This window comes from Nylanderia fulva, unplaced genomic scaffold, assembly GCF_048542155.1.
Source record: "Nylanderia fulva isolate GAGA-0341 unplaced genomic scaffold, ASM4854215v1 Scaffold48, whole genome shotgun sequence".
Classification (NCBI taxonomy): Eukaryota; Metazoa; Arthropoda; class Insecta; order Hymenoptera; family Formicidae; genus Nylanderia; species Nylanderia fulva.
In genome coordinates this window covers 416,435-433,779 of record NW_028190565.1, presented here as the reverse complement: position 1 = coordinate 433,779, position 17,345 = coordinate 416,435, and the positions used below count along the sequence as shown (strand labels likewise).

Genomic DNA, 17,345 nt, shown 5'->3' with positions numbered 1-17,345 from the left:
TTTTAAATACCAGTTTTAGTTTTTTTGACAAGATAACACACTTTTCTTTAGAACCTTTTTAAAAAATTAATTATTGAATTTAATCAAACTTTTATTATTTATAAATAAAAATATTTGTCTATAAAAAATTATGCACAATTATTTGAATAGATATAGTCAATTATTTTAAAGAAAAAAGAAAGTGTTTTAATTTTACTTGTAATTTTACAGTTTATCAATTGTTGACATTATTTTCATCCAATGTTATGTTTTATGTGCAATGATTTTATAAAGTTTTAACGAAATATTTACAGAATGTAATTCTCGCAGTATTTTGCATATTTCGGACATTCAGATATTTGTATAATGGCAAATCTTTCTGCTTCTTTTACAATTTTGTGGAATTTGCAGATTATTTCAATCAATTATGCAATAAAATTTATAATTTATTTACAAATAACAACATATTTGATAAGTAAACAGTTTTCCAAAGTCATCCTATTCTGTCGGAAATTGCATAAAAAAATTATTTCTAATTCTTCTTATTTATTTATATTACTTACTACTTATTCTCACTTTTCATTAATTTCTCGTCGTATGCAAAACAGATATATAACCGGCTGATGTTTTTATTAGCTAAAAACATATTTTTTCTAGTAAAATGCAATTAATAATAATATATTAATAATAATAATGTTAGTGCCTTAGTGTGTGTAATTATTCGCAAAGTTGAAGTCTGTGCGTAGAAAGGTGTAAAAAGATTAAATTTGTGAACTTAAAAAATATTGTGAAATACTAGAAATTATTGTATAAAAGATCTTAACGAGATTTTAGTGCTATTTAAATGGTGTCATTTAATACACAATTGTACCATTACACATTAAAATATCTTACACCACAGAATGTAGCCATTGTCATGGGAAATACTTTTCCAGCGGTGAGATAGACCGGTTTAGCGCCTCTGATTAATATTGGCAATAAATTCCTTGCATCTTTCGGATCCGCCAAGTACCATTCATTGTCGTATGCCGCATAATATATATCATTGCACTTAAAAAAATATCAAGAATATTTTTAGATACGAATTATTACACAACATTGTTCTACAAAATGAGAATCATTTGTCTTCTGTCTATTCGTATAAATTAGAGAAATAAATATATATTTATATAGAAATTACAAACTAGTTGCTAATTTATATTTTCTTAAAAATTTTTTTCACATAAAAGACGTATGCCAGCAACTTTCTGATTCTAAACATTTTGTTGCAAAACAATATGTATTATATTATACTCTTAAAAAAATTTACTTATATATTTTTATAAGATATTTAAATTTATAAAAATTTTTATTTAAAAAATTAAATTAATAAATAAAATTAATTAAATTTAATGAAAGTTAAATTATGAAAATTTAATACTTAATTGAAATTGACGAAAAAAATTCTTATATATATTAAAATCGATATTGAAATTTTCTTTGGATATGTGTAATAAATGTTTAATTTTTAATTAATAGTTAATTGAACCTTCCTTAGATAGTTATGTATTATTTATGTATTTATATAATTAATTATATATGTATAATTAATACAGAGTAAGTTGCATAATTTTTATAAATCAAAGATAAAGAAAACAAACTACCTGGGCCATTAAAATCTCGCCGAGGACACAATATAGGCACATATGCACAAATAAATTAAAAATGGTTGATATGAAATACACCAAATGAAAGAGCGATAAATCATTTCCTTCGTCGAATAGCTAATCAATTTTCAATTAAAATTTAAATATTATTAATTAAAATTGCTAAAAATGGAAATTTAAGTACTAATTTGCGAATTTATGATATAAGATGCTATGTAAAAATTATATATAAATTTTTTTTTTCATTTGTGATATATTTCGCTTTTTGTGATATATAAACATTATTCATCTTTTTTATTATATATTTTAAAAGATCAAATTAAGTTTTAAGTTAAGTTTCGAAACACTTACGCTAATTATTCGGAAACCGTAGAAAGCAAAGAGGATCGCAAAGTACGCGAATAACGCGAGAAGTGTTATATTGTATGTATCTTCGATAATGTTAATCGCTCTATCAATAAAGAAATATATATGCATAATATCAAAAGTGGTATTACACGCAAATTTTTCGTCAACCGGTGTTCACGTTTGTATATAAATAAGCAAACCTGAGCAAACGAATGTGTTTCACTACGCAGCTTTTCATCATGTCGCGCGAATTGACATATTTGTGCAAATGCGTCAAACGATTCTTGAGAATGTCCAGTTGGCTGCATATGTGAAATATCAGCAGACCGAGAAAATTGTCAATCCCGGTGTAAGACATGATGGCGAGGCTGATGTAGACGGCCTGGCTGACAAATGTCAGTTGATAGTACGGTCTCTTCGTGATGTCGTAGACGTAATGAGTTTGCAACGGCAATGGTCTGATGCCCGGATCGGTGATGTTCGATGTCAATCTCGTTGACAGCCCGAAACCCGGTAGAACGATGACGAAAGCGCACGCTATTCCCATTAAAGAATACGTGCAAGTGACAATTATGCGCGCGGTTTGCGCCCTTCTGATCATTATCTGTCTCTCTTGCGCGTTCTCGTGCGCCCTTATCCAATCCTCCACGATCATACTCATAATCGGTACGATAGCTTCAAATGTGTCAATAGCAAATTAAGGGATTTAACTGCGCATTTAAGAGTATCGCTAAATTGGCAGAGACTATAGGTCAAGATTAATCCCAGAAAAGTTTAAAGGAAAAGAAGAAAAAAGCATTGAAAATAATTTCTCTTATCTCACATGTTTGACAAAAAGATGAGAACATATTATTATAACATGTATAATTTATATAATATTATAATATATATGTATATATATATATATATATATATATATAAATTTTTATATAAATAATATGATGAATATATGTTTTTAACAAAATTACAAGTTTATCGTGCAGGGAGAATCTTAAAAATTGTGAAAATCATATACGTATGTATACATATAATAGATATATTAAAATATATATATAATATAAATTATATATTAACGATAAAATATATATATATATTTAATATATAATTTATATTATATATATATTTTAATATATAATATCGATTATATGAATACATACATATATGATTTTTACAATTTTTAAGATTTTCCCTGCACGATAAACTTATAATTTTGTTAGAAACATATATTCTTTATATTATTTATATAAAAGGAAGCGTTATAATTCAATTTTCGCATATTTTATAAAAATATAGATTAAGGGGGATATACATATTTCTGTGTCTACCTTCTTTTTTCCACCAAAAAATCGCGATCCTTATCCAACAGCTGATGCCCGGCAAAGTGAATTGTAAATTATCCATCACTAGCATGATATCCCTTCGAAATATTATCAGGGCGTGTATAGAAGGGATTAGAATGACAAAAGTTAGCCCCAGAAAAACGAAGAGCACTCGAAGATTGCACAGTAATTTCTCTCGTGGGCTTTGCGCGATTTTAGGCCAAAGTCCGATAATGTTTAGAGACAAACGATTCAGTTTCACCGCCCATTCAAAATCTACCTGTAGAAATCTCAATAAGTTGAAATTCAAGGAAATCACCATATAAGTATCACAAATAAATTCCGAATTAAAATGGAAAATGTCGTGAAATGCGTAAATTATCCAAGAACAAAATATAATTTCTGTTAAACAAATGATTAGCACAAATATTCAAAAATAATGATATTAATTAATTGTATTAATAATAAATAGCAGCACAATAAAATTCATAGCAATTTCAAGTTGTCGCAATCAGATGTGGTTTACATCTCTTTTTAATTGTCACGACACTAATAAATAAAAAGATAGATATATTTTGTTGAAATATGAGGTGAGAAAATAAAATACTTAAGAAAGGAAATATTGCACATGCGTAGGAGAAAGATATTTTTGACAAGACAGCTCTCTTTTAAAATTGCAGCTACTGTTATAAGCACCTCGATATCCGGCGTACTTAGAACCATTCATGTTAAATGTTGTTCAAAGACTGACGTCCGCTCCTTCGTCGAAAAATAACGTTACCTTGTTACATCTCTCGCGCATGCTCAGGTTATATAGATAAGTCTTAAAAACTTTCGATAAAATATTCCTTATAATAATCGACCCTTCAAGTTTCAACGTTTCAGCACAAAAAATGCGTCGCGCAAAATATTCGCGTGCGAGCAAAATAAATTAATAATAACAGACGAGAGAAAAAGGGAGCTCGCGTGTTATCATCCATTATATTTTCACGCTTTTACGTAATCGGCTATAGCAGTCTACAGTTTTGCTGTAGTCAATAATCGATCATATAAATTATATAATTTTATCGTACACGTGTCATCTTCTTTTGGAGGGAAGGTAGAGAAATAAAAAAAGAAATAACTTTGTTAATTCTGAATTTTTTTTTGTAAAATCGAATACGCTCTTGTTAGATATTAAGCGTATTAAGCAAGAATATTCCAATGGCAGATAAAAACTAATTATAAAAATATTATATATTCTTAATTTTAAATCCTAAATTTTGAACTCTTAGATTCATGAGAGACTTGAAATTGGTTGTTCATACTTATGTATGTATATTTCATTGGTGAATTTATAATAATACTTAGTGATGCAAAATGCAAGAAAAATCTTTTGCGCTAACAAGCATGGAAATAAATAATTTACAAATACCTTATTTTTATTTTGATATATTTCTGTTATCATTCTAATGTAATAATCTAATATTAGAAAATTAGTATGAGAAATTAGGAAAAATATATCTTTAAATAGCCCGAAAATAAGAATTCTTTTAAATACAGGTTTTAGTTTTTTTGACAAGATAACACACTTTTCTTTAGAAACTTTTTAAAAAATTGTTTATTGAATTTAATCAAACTTTTATTATTTATAAATAAAAATATTTGTCTATAAAAAATTATACACAATTATTTGAATAGATATCAATTACTTGAGAGAAAAAAGAAAGTGTTTTAATTTTACTTGTAATTTTACAGTTTATCGATCGTTGACATATATGAAATTATTTTCATCCAGTGTTATGTTTTATGTGCAATGATTTTATGAAGTTTTAACGAAATATTTACAGAACGTAATTCTTGCAGTAGTTTGCATATTTTGAACATTCAGATATTTGTATAATAGCAAATCTTTCTGCTTCTTTTACAATTTTGTGGAATTTGCAGATTATTTCAATCAATTATGCAATAAAATTTATAATTTATTTACAAATAACAACATATTTGATAAGTAAACAGTTTTCCAAAGTCATCCTATTCTGTCGGAAATTGCATAAAAAAATTATTTCTAATTCTTTCTATTTATTTATATTATTTACTACTTATTCTCACTTTTCATTAACTTCTCGTCGTATGCAAAACAGATATATAACCGGCTGATGTTTTTAGCAGCTAAAAACATACTTTTTCTAGTAAAATGCAATTAATAATAATATAATAATAATAATAATGTTAGTACCTTAGTGTGTGTAATTATTTGCAAAGTTGATGTTTGTGCGTAGAGAGGTGTAAAAAGATTAAATTTGTGAACTTAAAAATTATTGTGAAATACTAGAAATTATTGTATAAAAGATCTTAACGAGATTTTAGTGCTATTTAAATGGTGTCATTTAATACAATTGTACAATTAAACATTAAAATATCTTACACTACAGAATGTAGCCATTGTCATGGGAAATACTTTTCCAGCGGTGAGATAGACCGGTTGAGCGCCTCTGATTAATAATGGCAATAAATTCCTCGCATCTTTCGTATCCGCCAAGTACCATTCATTGTCGTATGCCGCATAATATATATCATTGCACTTAAAAAAATATCAAGAATATTTTTAGATACGAATTGTTACACAACATTGTTCTTCAACAAAATGAAAATCATTTGTCTTCTGTCTATTCGTATAAATTAGAGAAATGAATATATATTTATATAGAAATTACAAACTAGTTGCTAATTTTATTTAAAAAAAATTTTTTTTTACATAAAAGGCATATGCCAGCAACATTTTAATTCTAAACATTCTGTTGTAAAACAATATCTATTATATTATACTTTTAAAAAAGTTTATGTGATATGTATATATTTTTATAAGATATTTAATTTAAAAAATTTTTATTTGATAATCAAAATAAATAAAATATAATTAATTGAATTTAATGAAAATTGAATTATGAAAATTTAATGTTTAATTGAAATTGTCGAAAAAATTTTTATATATATATTAAAATCGATATAAAAATTTTCTTTGTATATGTGTAATAATTGTTTAATTTTTAATTAATAGTTAATTAAGCCTTTCTTAGATAGTTATGTATTATATATTTATATAATTAATTTAATTAATATAGAGTAATATGCTATTATTTTTATATATAAAAAAACGACATAATTTACCTGGCCCATTAAAATCTCGCCGAGAGCACAATATAGGCACATATGCACAAATAAATTTAAAATGGTTGATATAAAATACACCAAATGAAAGAGCGATACATCATTTTCTTCGTCGAATAGCTAATTAATTCTCAATTAAAATTTAAAATCTATTAATTAAAATTGCTAAAAATGGAAACTTAAGTACTAATTTGCGAATTTATGATATAAATTTGCTATGTAAAAATTATATATAAATTTTTTTCATTTTAATTTGTGATATATTTCACTTTTTGTGATATATAAACATTATTCATCTTCTTTATTATATATTTTAAAAGATCAAATTAAGTTTTAAGTTAAGTTTCGAGACACTTACGTTAATTATTTGGAAACCGTAGAAAGCAAAGAGGATCGCAAAGTACGCGAATAACGCGAGAAGCATTATATTGTATGTATCTTCGATAATGTCAATTGCTCTATCAATAAAAAAATATATATGCATAATATCGATATCAAAAGTAGCATTACACGCATATTTTTCGTCGACTCGTGTTCGCGTTTGTATATAAATGAACAAACCTGAGCAAACGAATGTGTTTCATCACGCAGCTTTTCAGCATGTCCCGCGAATTGACATATTTGTGCAAATGCGTCAAACGATTCTTAAGAATGTCCAGTTGGCTGCATATATGAAAAATCAGCAGACCGAGAAAATTGTCAATCCCGGTGTAAGATATCATGGCGAGACTGATGTAGACGGCCTGGCTGACAAATGTCAGTTGATAGTACGGTCTCTTCGTGATGTCGTAGACGTAATGAGTTTGCAACGGCAATGGTCTGATGCCCGCGTCGGTGATGTTCGGTGTCAGTCTTATTGACAGCCCGAAACCCGGCAGAATCATGACGAAAGCGCACGTTATTCCCATTAAAGAATACGCGCAAGTGACAATTATGCGCGCGGTTTGCGCCCTTCTGATCATTATCTGTCTCTCTTGCGCGTTCTCGTGCGCCATTATCCAATCCTCCACAATCATACTCATAATCGGTACGATAGCTTCAAAAGTGTCAATAGCAAATTGAAGGATTTAACTGCGTATTTAAGAGTATCGCTAAATTGGCAGAGACTATACGTCAAGATTAATCCCAAAAGAGTTTAAAGAAAAAGAAGAAAAAAACATTGAAAATAATTTCTCTTATCTTACATGTTTGACAAAAAGAAGAGAACATATTATTATAATATATACTAATTTATACATAATATTATAATATATGTGTGTGTATATATATATATATACCATATATATAAATTTTTATATAAATAACATGATAAATATATGTTTTTAACAAAATTACAATTTTATCGTGCAGGGAGAATCTTAAAAATTGTGAAAATCATATACGTATGTATACATATAATAGATATATTAAAATATATATATAATATAAATTATATATTAAATATAATATATAAATATTTAATATATAATTTATATTATATATATATATATTTAATATATTGTATCTATTATATGTATACATACATATATATGATATTCACAATTTGTTAGATTTTTCCTGCACAATAAACTTATAATTTTGTTAGAAACGTATTCTTCATATTATTAATATAAAAGGAAGCGTCATAATTCAATTTTCGCTTATTTTATAAAAATATAGATTAAGGGGGATATACAATACATATTTCTGCGTCTACCTTCTTTTTTCCACCAAAAAATCGCGATCCTTATCCAACTGCTGATGCCCGGTAAAGTGAATTGTAAATTATCCATCACTAGCATGATATCCCTTCGAAATATTATCAGGGCATGTATAGAAGGGGTTAGAATAACAAAAGTTAGCCCCAGAAAAACGAAGAGCACTCGAAGATTGCACAGTAATTTCTCTCGTGGGCTTTGCGCGATTTTAGGCCAAAGTCCGATAATGTTTAGAGACAAACGATGCAGTTTTACTGCCCATTCGAAATCTACCTGTAGAAATCTCAATAAGTTGAAATTCAAGGAAATCACCATATAAGTATCACAAATAAATTCCGAATTAAAATAAAAAATGTCGTGAAATACGTAAATTATCCAAGAACAATATATACTTTCTGTTAAACAAATTATCAGCACAAATATTCAAAAATAATGATATTAATTAATTGTATTAATAATAAATAGCAGCACAATAAAATTCATAGCAATTTCAAGTTGTCGCAATCAGATATGGTTTACATCTTTTTATAATTGTCACGACACTAATAAATAAAAAGATAAAAATATTTTGCTGAAATATGAGGTGAGAAAATAAAATGCTCAAGAAAAAAAATATTTCACACGTGTAGGATAAAGATATTTTTGACAAGACTGCCTTCTTGTAAAATCGTAGCCACTGTCATAAGCACCTCGATATCCGGCGTACTTAGAACTATTCATGTCAAATGTTGTTCAAAGACTGACGTCCGCTCCTTCGTCGAAAAATAACGTTACCTTGTTATATCTCTCGCGCATGCTCAGGTTATATAGATTTAGAAACTTTCGATAAAATATTCCTCATAATAATCGACTCTTCAAGTTTCAACGTTTCAGCACAAAAAATGCGTCGCGCAAAATATTCGCGTGCGAGCAAAAAAAATTAGTAATAACAGACGAGAGAAAAAGGGAGCTTGCGTGTTATCATCCATTATATTTTCACGCTTCTACGTAATCGGCTATAGCAGTCTACAGTTTTGCTGTAGTCAATAATCGATCATATAAATTATATAATTCTATCGTACACGTGTCATCTTCTTTTAGAGGGAAGGTAGAAAAATAAAAAAAAAAAAATAACTTTGTTACCTCTGAATTTTTTTTTGTGAAATAGAATTCTTTTCTTGTTGGATATTAATTTCAATAGCAGATAAAAACTAATTATAAAAATATTATATCTTCTTAATTTCAAATCCTAATTTTGAACTCTTAGATTCATGAGAGACTTGAAATTGGGTGGTCATACTTATGTATGTATATTTCATTAGTGAATGTATAATAATACTTGGTGATGCAAAATACAAGAAAAATCTTTTGCGCTAACAAACATGGAAATAAATAATTTACAAATACCTTATTTTTATTTTGATATATTTCTGTTATCATTCTACTTATGTAATAATCTAATATTAGAAAATTAGTATAAGAAATTAGAAAAATATATTTTTAAATAGCCCGAAAATAAGAATTCTTTTGAATACAGGTTTTAATTTTTTTGACAAGATAACACACTTTTCTTTAGAAACTTTTTAAAAAATTACTTATTAAATTTAATCAAACTTTTATTATTTATGAATAAAAATATTTGTCTATAAAAAATTATACACAATTATTTGAATAGATATCAATTACTTTAGAGAAAAAAGAAAGTGTTTTAATTTTACTTGTAATTTTACAGTTTATCGATTGTTGACAATATGAAATTATTTTCATCCAGTGTTATGTTTTATGTGCAATGATTTTATGAAGTTTTAACGAAATATTTACAGAACGTAATTCTCGCAGTAGTTTGCATATTTCGGACATTCAGATATTTGTAATGGCAAAATTTTTTTCTTTTTTTTTTACAATGTTGTGGAATTTGCAGATTATTTCAATCAATTATGCAATAAAATTTATAATTTATTTACAAATAACAACATATTTGATAAGTAAACAGTTTTCCAAAGTCATCCTATTCTGTCGGAAATTGCATAAAAAAATTATTTCTATATCTTCTTATTTATTTATATTACTTACTACTTATTCTCACTTTTCATTAACTTCTCGTCGTATGCAAAACAGATATATAACCGGCTGATGTTTTTATCAGCTAAAAACATATTTTTTCTAGTAAAATGCAATTAATAATAATATATTAATAATAATAATGTTAGTACCTTAGTGTGTGTAATTAATCGCAAAGTTGAAGTCTGTGCGTAGAGAGGTGTAAAAAGATTAAATTTGTAAACTTAAAAAGTATTGTGAAATACTAGAGATTATTATATAAAAGATCTCAACGAGATTTTAGTGCTATTTAAATGGTGTCATTTAATACAATTGTACAATTAAACATTAAAATATCTTACACTACAGAATGTAGCCATTGTCATGGGAAATACTTTTCCAGCGGTGAGATAGACCGGTTTAGCGCCTCTGATTAATAATGGCAATAAATTCCTCGCATCTTTCGGATCCGCCAAGTACCATTCATTGTCGTATGCCGCATAATATATATCATTGCACTTAAAAAAATATCAAGAATATTCTTAGGTACGAATTGTTACACAACATTGTTCTACAACAAAATGAGAATCATTTGTCTTCTGTTTATTCGTATAAATTAGAGAAATGAATATATATTTATATAGAAATTACATACTAGTTGCTAATTTTATTTTCTTAAAAATTTTTTTTACATAAAAGACGTATGCCAGCGACTTTCTGATTTTAAACATTCTGTTGCAAAACAATATGTATTATATTATACTTTTAAAAAAGTTTATGTGATATGTATATATTTTTATGAGATATTTAATTGTATAAAAATTTTTATTTGATAATTTAAATTAATAAATAAAATTAATTGAATTTAATGAAAATTAAATTATGAAAATTTAATGTTTAATTGAAATTGTTGAAAAAAATTCTTATATATGTATTAAAATCGATATTAAAATTTTCTTTGTATATGTGTAATAAATATTTAATTTTTAATTAATAGTTAATTAAGCCTTCCTTAGATAGTTATGTATTAATTATATATTTATATAATTAATTTAATTAATATAGAGTAATATGCATTGTTTTTATATATAAAAAACGACATAATCTACCTGGGCCATTAAAATCTCGCCGAGAGCACAATATAGGCACATATGCACAAATAAAGTTAAAATGGTTGATATTAAATACACCAAATGAAAGAGCGATAGATCATTTCCTTCGTCGAATAGCTAATCAATTCTCAATTAAAATTTAAAATTTATTAATTAAAATTGCTAAAAATGAGAACTTAAGTACTAATTTGCGAATTTATGATATAAATTTGTTATATAAAAATTATATATTAATTTTTTTTATTTTAATTTGTGATATATTTCACTTTTTGTGATATACAAACATTATTCATCTTTTTTATTATATATTTTAAAAGATCAAATTAAACTTTGAATCAAGTTTCGAGATACTTACGCTAATTAATCGGAAACCGTAGAAAGCAAAGAGGATCGCAAAGTACGCGAATAACGCGAGAAGCGTTATATTGTATGTATCTTCGATAATGTCAATCGCTCTGTCAATAAAGAAATATATATCCATAATATCGATATCAAAAGTAGCATTACACGCATATTTTTAGTCGACCCGTTTTCGCGTTTGTATATAAATGAGCAAACCTGAGCAAACGAATGTGTTTCATCACGCAGCTTTTCATCATGTCCCGCGAATTGACATATTTGTGCAAATGCGTCAAACGATTCTTGAGAATGTCCAGTTGGCTGCATATATGAAAAATCAGCAGACCGAGAAAATTGTCAATGCCGGTGTAGGACATCATGGCGAGACTGATATAGACGGCCTGGCTGACAAATGTCAGTTGATAGTACGGTCTTTTCGTGATGTCGTAGACGTAATGAGTTTGCAACGGCAATGGTCTGATGCCCGGGTCGGTGATGTTCGGTGTCAGTCTCGTTGACAGCCCGAAACCCGGCAGAATGATAACGAAAGCGTACGCAATTCCCATTAGAGAATACGCGCAAGTGACAATTATGCGGGCGGTTTGCGCCCTTCTGATCATTATCCGTCTCTCTTGCGCGTTCTCGTGCGCCCTTATCCAATCTTCCACGATCATACTCATAATCGGTACGATAGCTTCAAAAGTGTCAATAGCAAATTAAGGGATTTAACTGCGCATTTAAGAGTATCACTAAATTGGCAGAGACTATAGATCAAGATTAATCCCCAAAAAGTTTAAAGGAAAAGAAGAAAAAAGCATTGAAAATAATTTCTCTTATCTCACATGTTTGACAAAAAGAAGAGAACATATTATTATAACATGTATAATTTACATAATATTATAATATGTATATACTATATATATGTGTGTATATATATATATATATATGTATATATATATATATATATATAAATTTTTATATAAATAATATGATGAATATATGTTTCTAACAAAATTACAAGTTTATCGTGCAGGGAGAATCTGTAAAATTGTTAAAATCATAAATGTATGTATACATATAATAGATATATTAAAAAATATATATAATATAAATTATATATTAAATATAATATATAAATATTTAATATATAATTTATAGTATATATATATATTTTAATATATTGTATCTCTATTATATGTATACATACATATATGATTTTCACAATTTTTAAGATTCTCTTTGCACGATAAACTTGTAATTTTGTTAGAAACATATATTCTTCATATTATTTATATAAAAGGAAGCGTCATAATTCAATTTTCGCATATTTTATAAAAATATAGATTAAGGGGGATATACATATTTCTACGTCTACCTTCTTTTTTCCACCAAAAAATCGCGATCCTTATCGAACAGCTGATGTTCGGCAAAGTGAATTGTAAATTTTCCATCACTAGCATGGTATCCTCTCGAAATATTATCAGGGCGTGTATACAAGGGATCAGAATGACAAAAGTTATCCCCAAAAAAACGAAGAGCACTCGAAGATTGCTCAGTAATTTCTCTCGTGGGCTTTGCGCGATTTTAGGCCAAAGTCCGATAATGTTTAGAGACAAACGATGCAGTTTTACTGCCCATTCGAAATCTATCTGTAGAAATCTCAATAAGTTGAAATTTAAGGAAATCACCATATAAGTATCACAAATAAATTCCGAATTAAAATAGGAAATGTCGTGAAATACGTAAATTATCCAAGAACAATATATACTTTCTGTTAAACAAATTATCAGCACAAATATTCAAAAATAATGATATTAATTAATTGTATTAATAATAAGTAGCAGCACAATAAAATTCATAGCAATTTCAAGTTGTCGCAATCAGATGTGGTTTACATCTCTTTTTAATTGTCACGACACTAATAAATAAAAAGATAGATATATTTTGCTGAAATATGAGGTGAGAAAATAAAATGCTCAAGAAAAAAAATATTTCACACGTGTAGGATAAAGATATTTTTGACAAGACTGCCTTCTTGTAAAATCGCAGCCACTGTCATAAGCACCTCGATATCCGGCGTACTTAGAACTATTCATGTCAAATGTTGTCGAAAGACTGACGTCCGCTCCTTCGTCGCAAAATAACGTAAACTTGTTATATCTCTCGCGCATGCTCAGGCTATATAGAGAAGAGTCTTAAAAACTTCCGATAAAATATTTTTCATAATAATCGACCTTTCAAGTTTCAACGTTTTATCACGAAAAATGCGTCGCGCAAAATATTCGCGTGCGAGCAAAAAAAAATTAGTAATAACAGACGAGAGAAAAAGGGAGCTCGCGTGTTCATCCATTATATTTTCACGCTTCTACGTAATCGGCTATAGCAGTCTACAGTTTTGCTGTAGTCAATAATCGATCATATAAATTATATAATTCTATTGTACACGTGTTTTTTCTTTTGGAGGGAAGGAAGAGAAATAAAAAAGAAAATAACTTTGTTACCTCTGAATGTTTTTTCGTAAAATAGAATTCTCTTTCGTTGAATATTAAGCGAATTAAGCAAGGATATTCTAATAGCAGACAAAAACTAATTATAAAATTATTATATATTCTTAATTTTAAATTCCAAATTTTGAACTCTTACATTCATGAGAGACTTCAAATCGGCTATTTATACTTATGTATATTTTATTGGAGAATGTAATGATACTTGGTGATGTAAAATGTAATAAATATCTTTTGCGCTAAGAAACATTGAATTAAATAATTTATGAATACTTTATTTCTATTTTGAATAGTTATATCTTTGTTGTCATTCTATATTTATGTAATTATCTAATTGGAGATTATTGCACCTACTCTACTGGAATAAATACTATATTAATATGATTTTCATACTTTTTTATCCTCGTTTTGCTAATAAAAACGATATGTAGCCAGCCGATGTTTTTAATAGCTGAAACATAAACATGTAATGAGATGAAGCTTTCAATTAGCAAACATACGATAATTTTTTTTTGTAAAAGTAATTTCGAATACATATGCTTTTGTATAATATTTGTTATATTTTTTAATAATAATTAAGAAATATTTTTTTGAAAAAATACGAATTATATTACACATAATAAATAAATAAATAAATAATCTTACGCTGCAAAACGTGGTCATAGTGAGAGGAAATATTTTTCCTGCTGTGATACGGAAGGTTTGATTAGCTCGTCTCATTAACAGGATAAGATTCTTTGCTTCCCTCGGTTCTAGTTTGTACCATTCAACATCGCATATAGTGCGATATACATTTTCGCACTTAACAGTCAATAAAACATACTTAATGAGAAGCAGAATAACGAATATGGCATATATTACATGTGTAATAGATATTGTAACGAATTTTTATGCTCTCTACTTATAAACTCTTTAGAGTTTGTAATGACTCACTTGCATTGTTACAATTTCCCCGGCACCGCAATAAAGAAAAGTATGAGAGAACAAAATACTCATGCCAATTAACGGGAAACATAATCGCGAGAAGGAAAAAGTTTCTTCGGTGATCACCTGGACAATATACCTTGCTAATTAATAAAAACAGATTAATGTGAATCGGATCATGCAATATATGCGCTTTGAACAAAAAATAAGAAAAGATAAAAAATATTTCTTATTCCGATAAGAGTATAAAAGTGCCTAAAATTTATTAAAATATCTATTTAAGAAACTTACAGTAAGCAACAGAAATCCATGTAGACAAAATACAATACCAAAATAAATCACTAGACCCAACATCATTAACGTAAAAGTATCTTCAATTATATTAGCAAATCTGCAATATATTTAATAATAAGAGTATATATTTTTCATTATTTTTAATATATTTAGTATAAATTATTAGTTAAAAAATTTTTTTAATAATAATGTATTATAACATTTTCCGCAATCTCTTTAAAATAAATACCAACATTGATGTATTATTATTAGATTAATATAAAATATCTTTAATTATATTGGCAAATCTGCAGTATATTTAAATAGAGTATATATTTTTCATTATTTTTAATATATTTAATATAAATTATTAGTTAAAAAAATTGTTTAATAATAATGTATAATAATACTTTTCGCAATTAATTACAAACAGCTTCAAAAAATTGTTCTAGATTTTGTTTCTTATAATTATATTATTGATTGACATTTGCAGATACCTGATGAGCCGTACATGATTCAGCACATTGTTGCTCAGAGCACAGATGAAATTCTGGCACGAAGTCAATATGGCTATGCGACCTCTGAAGTTTTCCAACTGGCCGCAGAAGTGAAGGATCGTGAGTCCAAGAAAGCCGTCCACCGACGTGTAAGTAACAGCGGCCAGGAAGATGGTGATGGCTTGAATGACGTACGTCAGCTCGAATTGCGGGCTCGGATCTGTGTCGTAAAAATAATAAGTCTGCAACGGCAACGGCTTGCCCGGATCCGTGAGATTCGTCGTGTGTCTTGTCAGCAACAAGCCGAAATACGGAAGAACGACGACCACGACGAACGCCATAACCATCATGACGTATCCGCTGATGATGATCGTCCGAGCAATCTGCGCTCGTCCTATCATCACGTTCCTCTCCTTCATCGTTTTCATTTCCGTCCAGTCCTCCGCCATCATATTCACGATGGATAAAAGCGCTTTGTGTAAAATACAGTAATTATTTAAAAAATTGTATTACATTTTATTTCTCATTTTATTAAAAAAAAAAAACATTGAATGATAAAAGTGCCATATTTTAAGGAGACACATTCTTCTTCTTCATATTTTTTTATGATGTGAATATTATAAAGTTAAATATTGTAAATTTTGATTTTCTCGCGAAATATACAGATTTCAAGGTAATTTTAGCTGCACACATACCTGTCCGTTTCCATCGCATGACGGCAAGTTTTAATGAGACCATTAGCAAGGGTAAAGTAATTTGGAGATTGTCTACCATAAGTATCATATCGCCCCAGACTCGTATGAGGGAACATATGAGCGGAATGCCGGAGATAAACGTCACTATAATGAAAATAATGGCCACGCGAAGATCGGAAGCGAATTTATTCTTAGCAATTTCATCGTTTCTCGGCCATAAACCGATCAGTTCCAAACCTAAACGATTTAATTTCACCGCCCATACAAAATCTAGCAATATTTAAATATTAGAAAGTGAGTTTGAGAAATTAGAAGAAATGATATATCTTTAAATAGGCTAAAAATAATTTTAATTTTAAAAGTTTATTAAGTATAGAAAAATCTTTTGTTTTTGGCCTGTCTAAAGATATATATTTCCTTAAAATACAAAAATTGTAAATATTTGTATATTAAAATGTGTAAATCCCTCTAAAAAATTTATAAAAAAGTTGAACATGACAATTATGATTTCACGTATCTATAATGATTTTTTATATTATGAAAAAAATGTATAATTTAATTCAATCTGGGAATTACGATTTTTAAATTTATAAAACTATTATGGATGTGTAAAAATTCACGCACACAAGCTCTCTCCTGTTACACGGCACAGTTTCTCTATATTTCACCAACGATACGGTAATAGAAACTTTCAAAAAAGTATAATTGTCACTTTGAATAGCCGAGGAGAAAGAAAAATACGTAATATACGTTCAATACCTCTGTAACCCGGATGTTTGGTAATGTCCATATCGAAGACTAAAGCTCCCTCCACGAATGACCGGACTTATCGAAGACGATGAT

The 17,345-nt window shown here is 27.8% G+C and overlaps 4 protein-coding genes across 5 annotated transcripts; all 4 read right to left on the bottom strand.

Annotated features, from left to right (window-relative positions):
• Positions 1-483: 483 nt before the first annotated feature.
• LOC114938769 (odorant receptor 4-like) lies at positions 484-4,026 on the bottom strand. The gene is made up of 7 exons (XM_085486817.1): positions 3,989-4,026; positions 3,299-3,572; positions 2,174-2,648; positions 1,977-2,076; positions 1,623-1,742; positions 874-1,029; positions 484-615 (listed from the first exon to the last, which is right to left on the bottom strand). Exons 1-7 carry the CDS (start codon positions 4,013-4,015, stop codon positions 562-564), a joined length of 1,206 nt encoding a protein of 401 aa, XP_085342943.1. The 5' UTR covers positions 4,016-4,026; the 3' UTR covers positions 484-561.
• Positions 4,027-5,318: 1,292 nt separating this feature from the next.
• LOC114938636 (odorant receptor 9a-like) lies at positions 5,319-8,496 on the bottom strand. Its single transcript, XM_085486798.1, has 6 exons — positions 8,139-8,496; positions 7,004-7,478; positions 6,801-6,900; positions 6,443-6,562; positions 5,700-5,855; positions 5,319-5,443 (listed from the first exon to the last, which is right to left on the bottom strand). Exons 1-6 carry the CDS (start codon positions 8,452-8,454, stop codon positions 5,390-5,392), a joined length of 1,221 nt encoding a protein of 406 aa, XP_085342924.1. The 5' UTR covers positions 8,455-8,496; the 3' UTR covers positions 5,319-5,389.
• Positions 8,497-10,210: 1,714 nt separating this feature from the next.
• On the bottom strand, positions 10,211-13,720 carry LOC114938768 (odorant receptor 9a-like). Of its 2 annotated transcripts, none has more exons than XM_085486816.1 (7): positions 13,675-13,720; positions 12,985-13,254; positions 11,829-12,303; positions 11,626-11,725; positions 11,268-11,387; positions 10,521-10,676; positions 10,211-10,264 (listed from the first exon to the last, which is right to left on the bottom strand). In XM_085486816.1, the coding sequence occupies exons 1-7, from the start codon at positions 13,703-13,705 to the stop codon at positions 10,211-10,213; spliced, it is 1,206 nt and encodes a 401-aa protein (XP_085342942.1). In that variant the 5' UTR covers positions 13,706-13,720. The 2 variants fall into 2 exon arrangements, with proteins under 2 accessions (XP_085342942.1, XP_029168669.2); XM_029312836.2 differs by having other exon boundaries at positions 13,663-13,705.
• Positions 13,721-14,427: 707 nt separating this feature from the next.
• LOC114938634 (odorant receptor 13a-like) lies at positions 14,428-17,310 on the bottom strand. The gene is made up of 7 exons (XM_085486818.1): positions 17,262-17,310; positions 16,503-16,772; positions 15,808-16,279; positions 15,329-15,428; positions 15,047-15,163; positions 14,759-14,914; positions 14,428-14,564 (listed from the first exon to the last, which is right to left on the bottom strand). Exons 1-7 carry the CDS (start codon positions 17,290-17,292, stop codon positions 14,511-14,513), a joined length of 1,200 nt encoding a protein of 399 aa, XP_085342944.1. The 5' UTR covers positions 17,293-17,310; the 3' UTR covers positions 14,428-14,510.
• Positions 17,311-17,345: the final 35 nt, after the last annotated feature.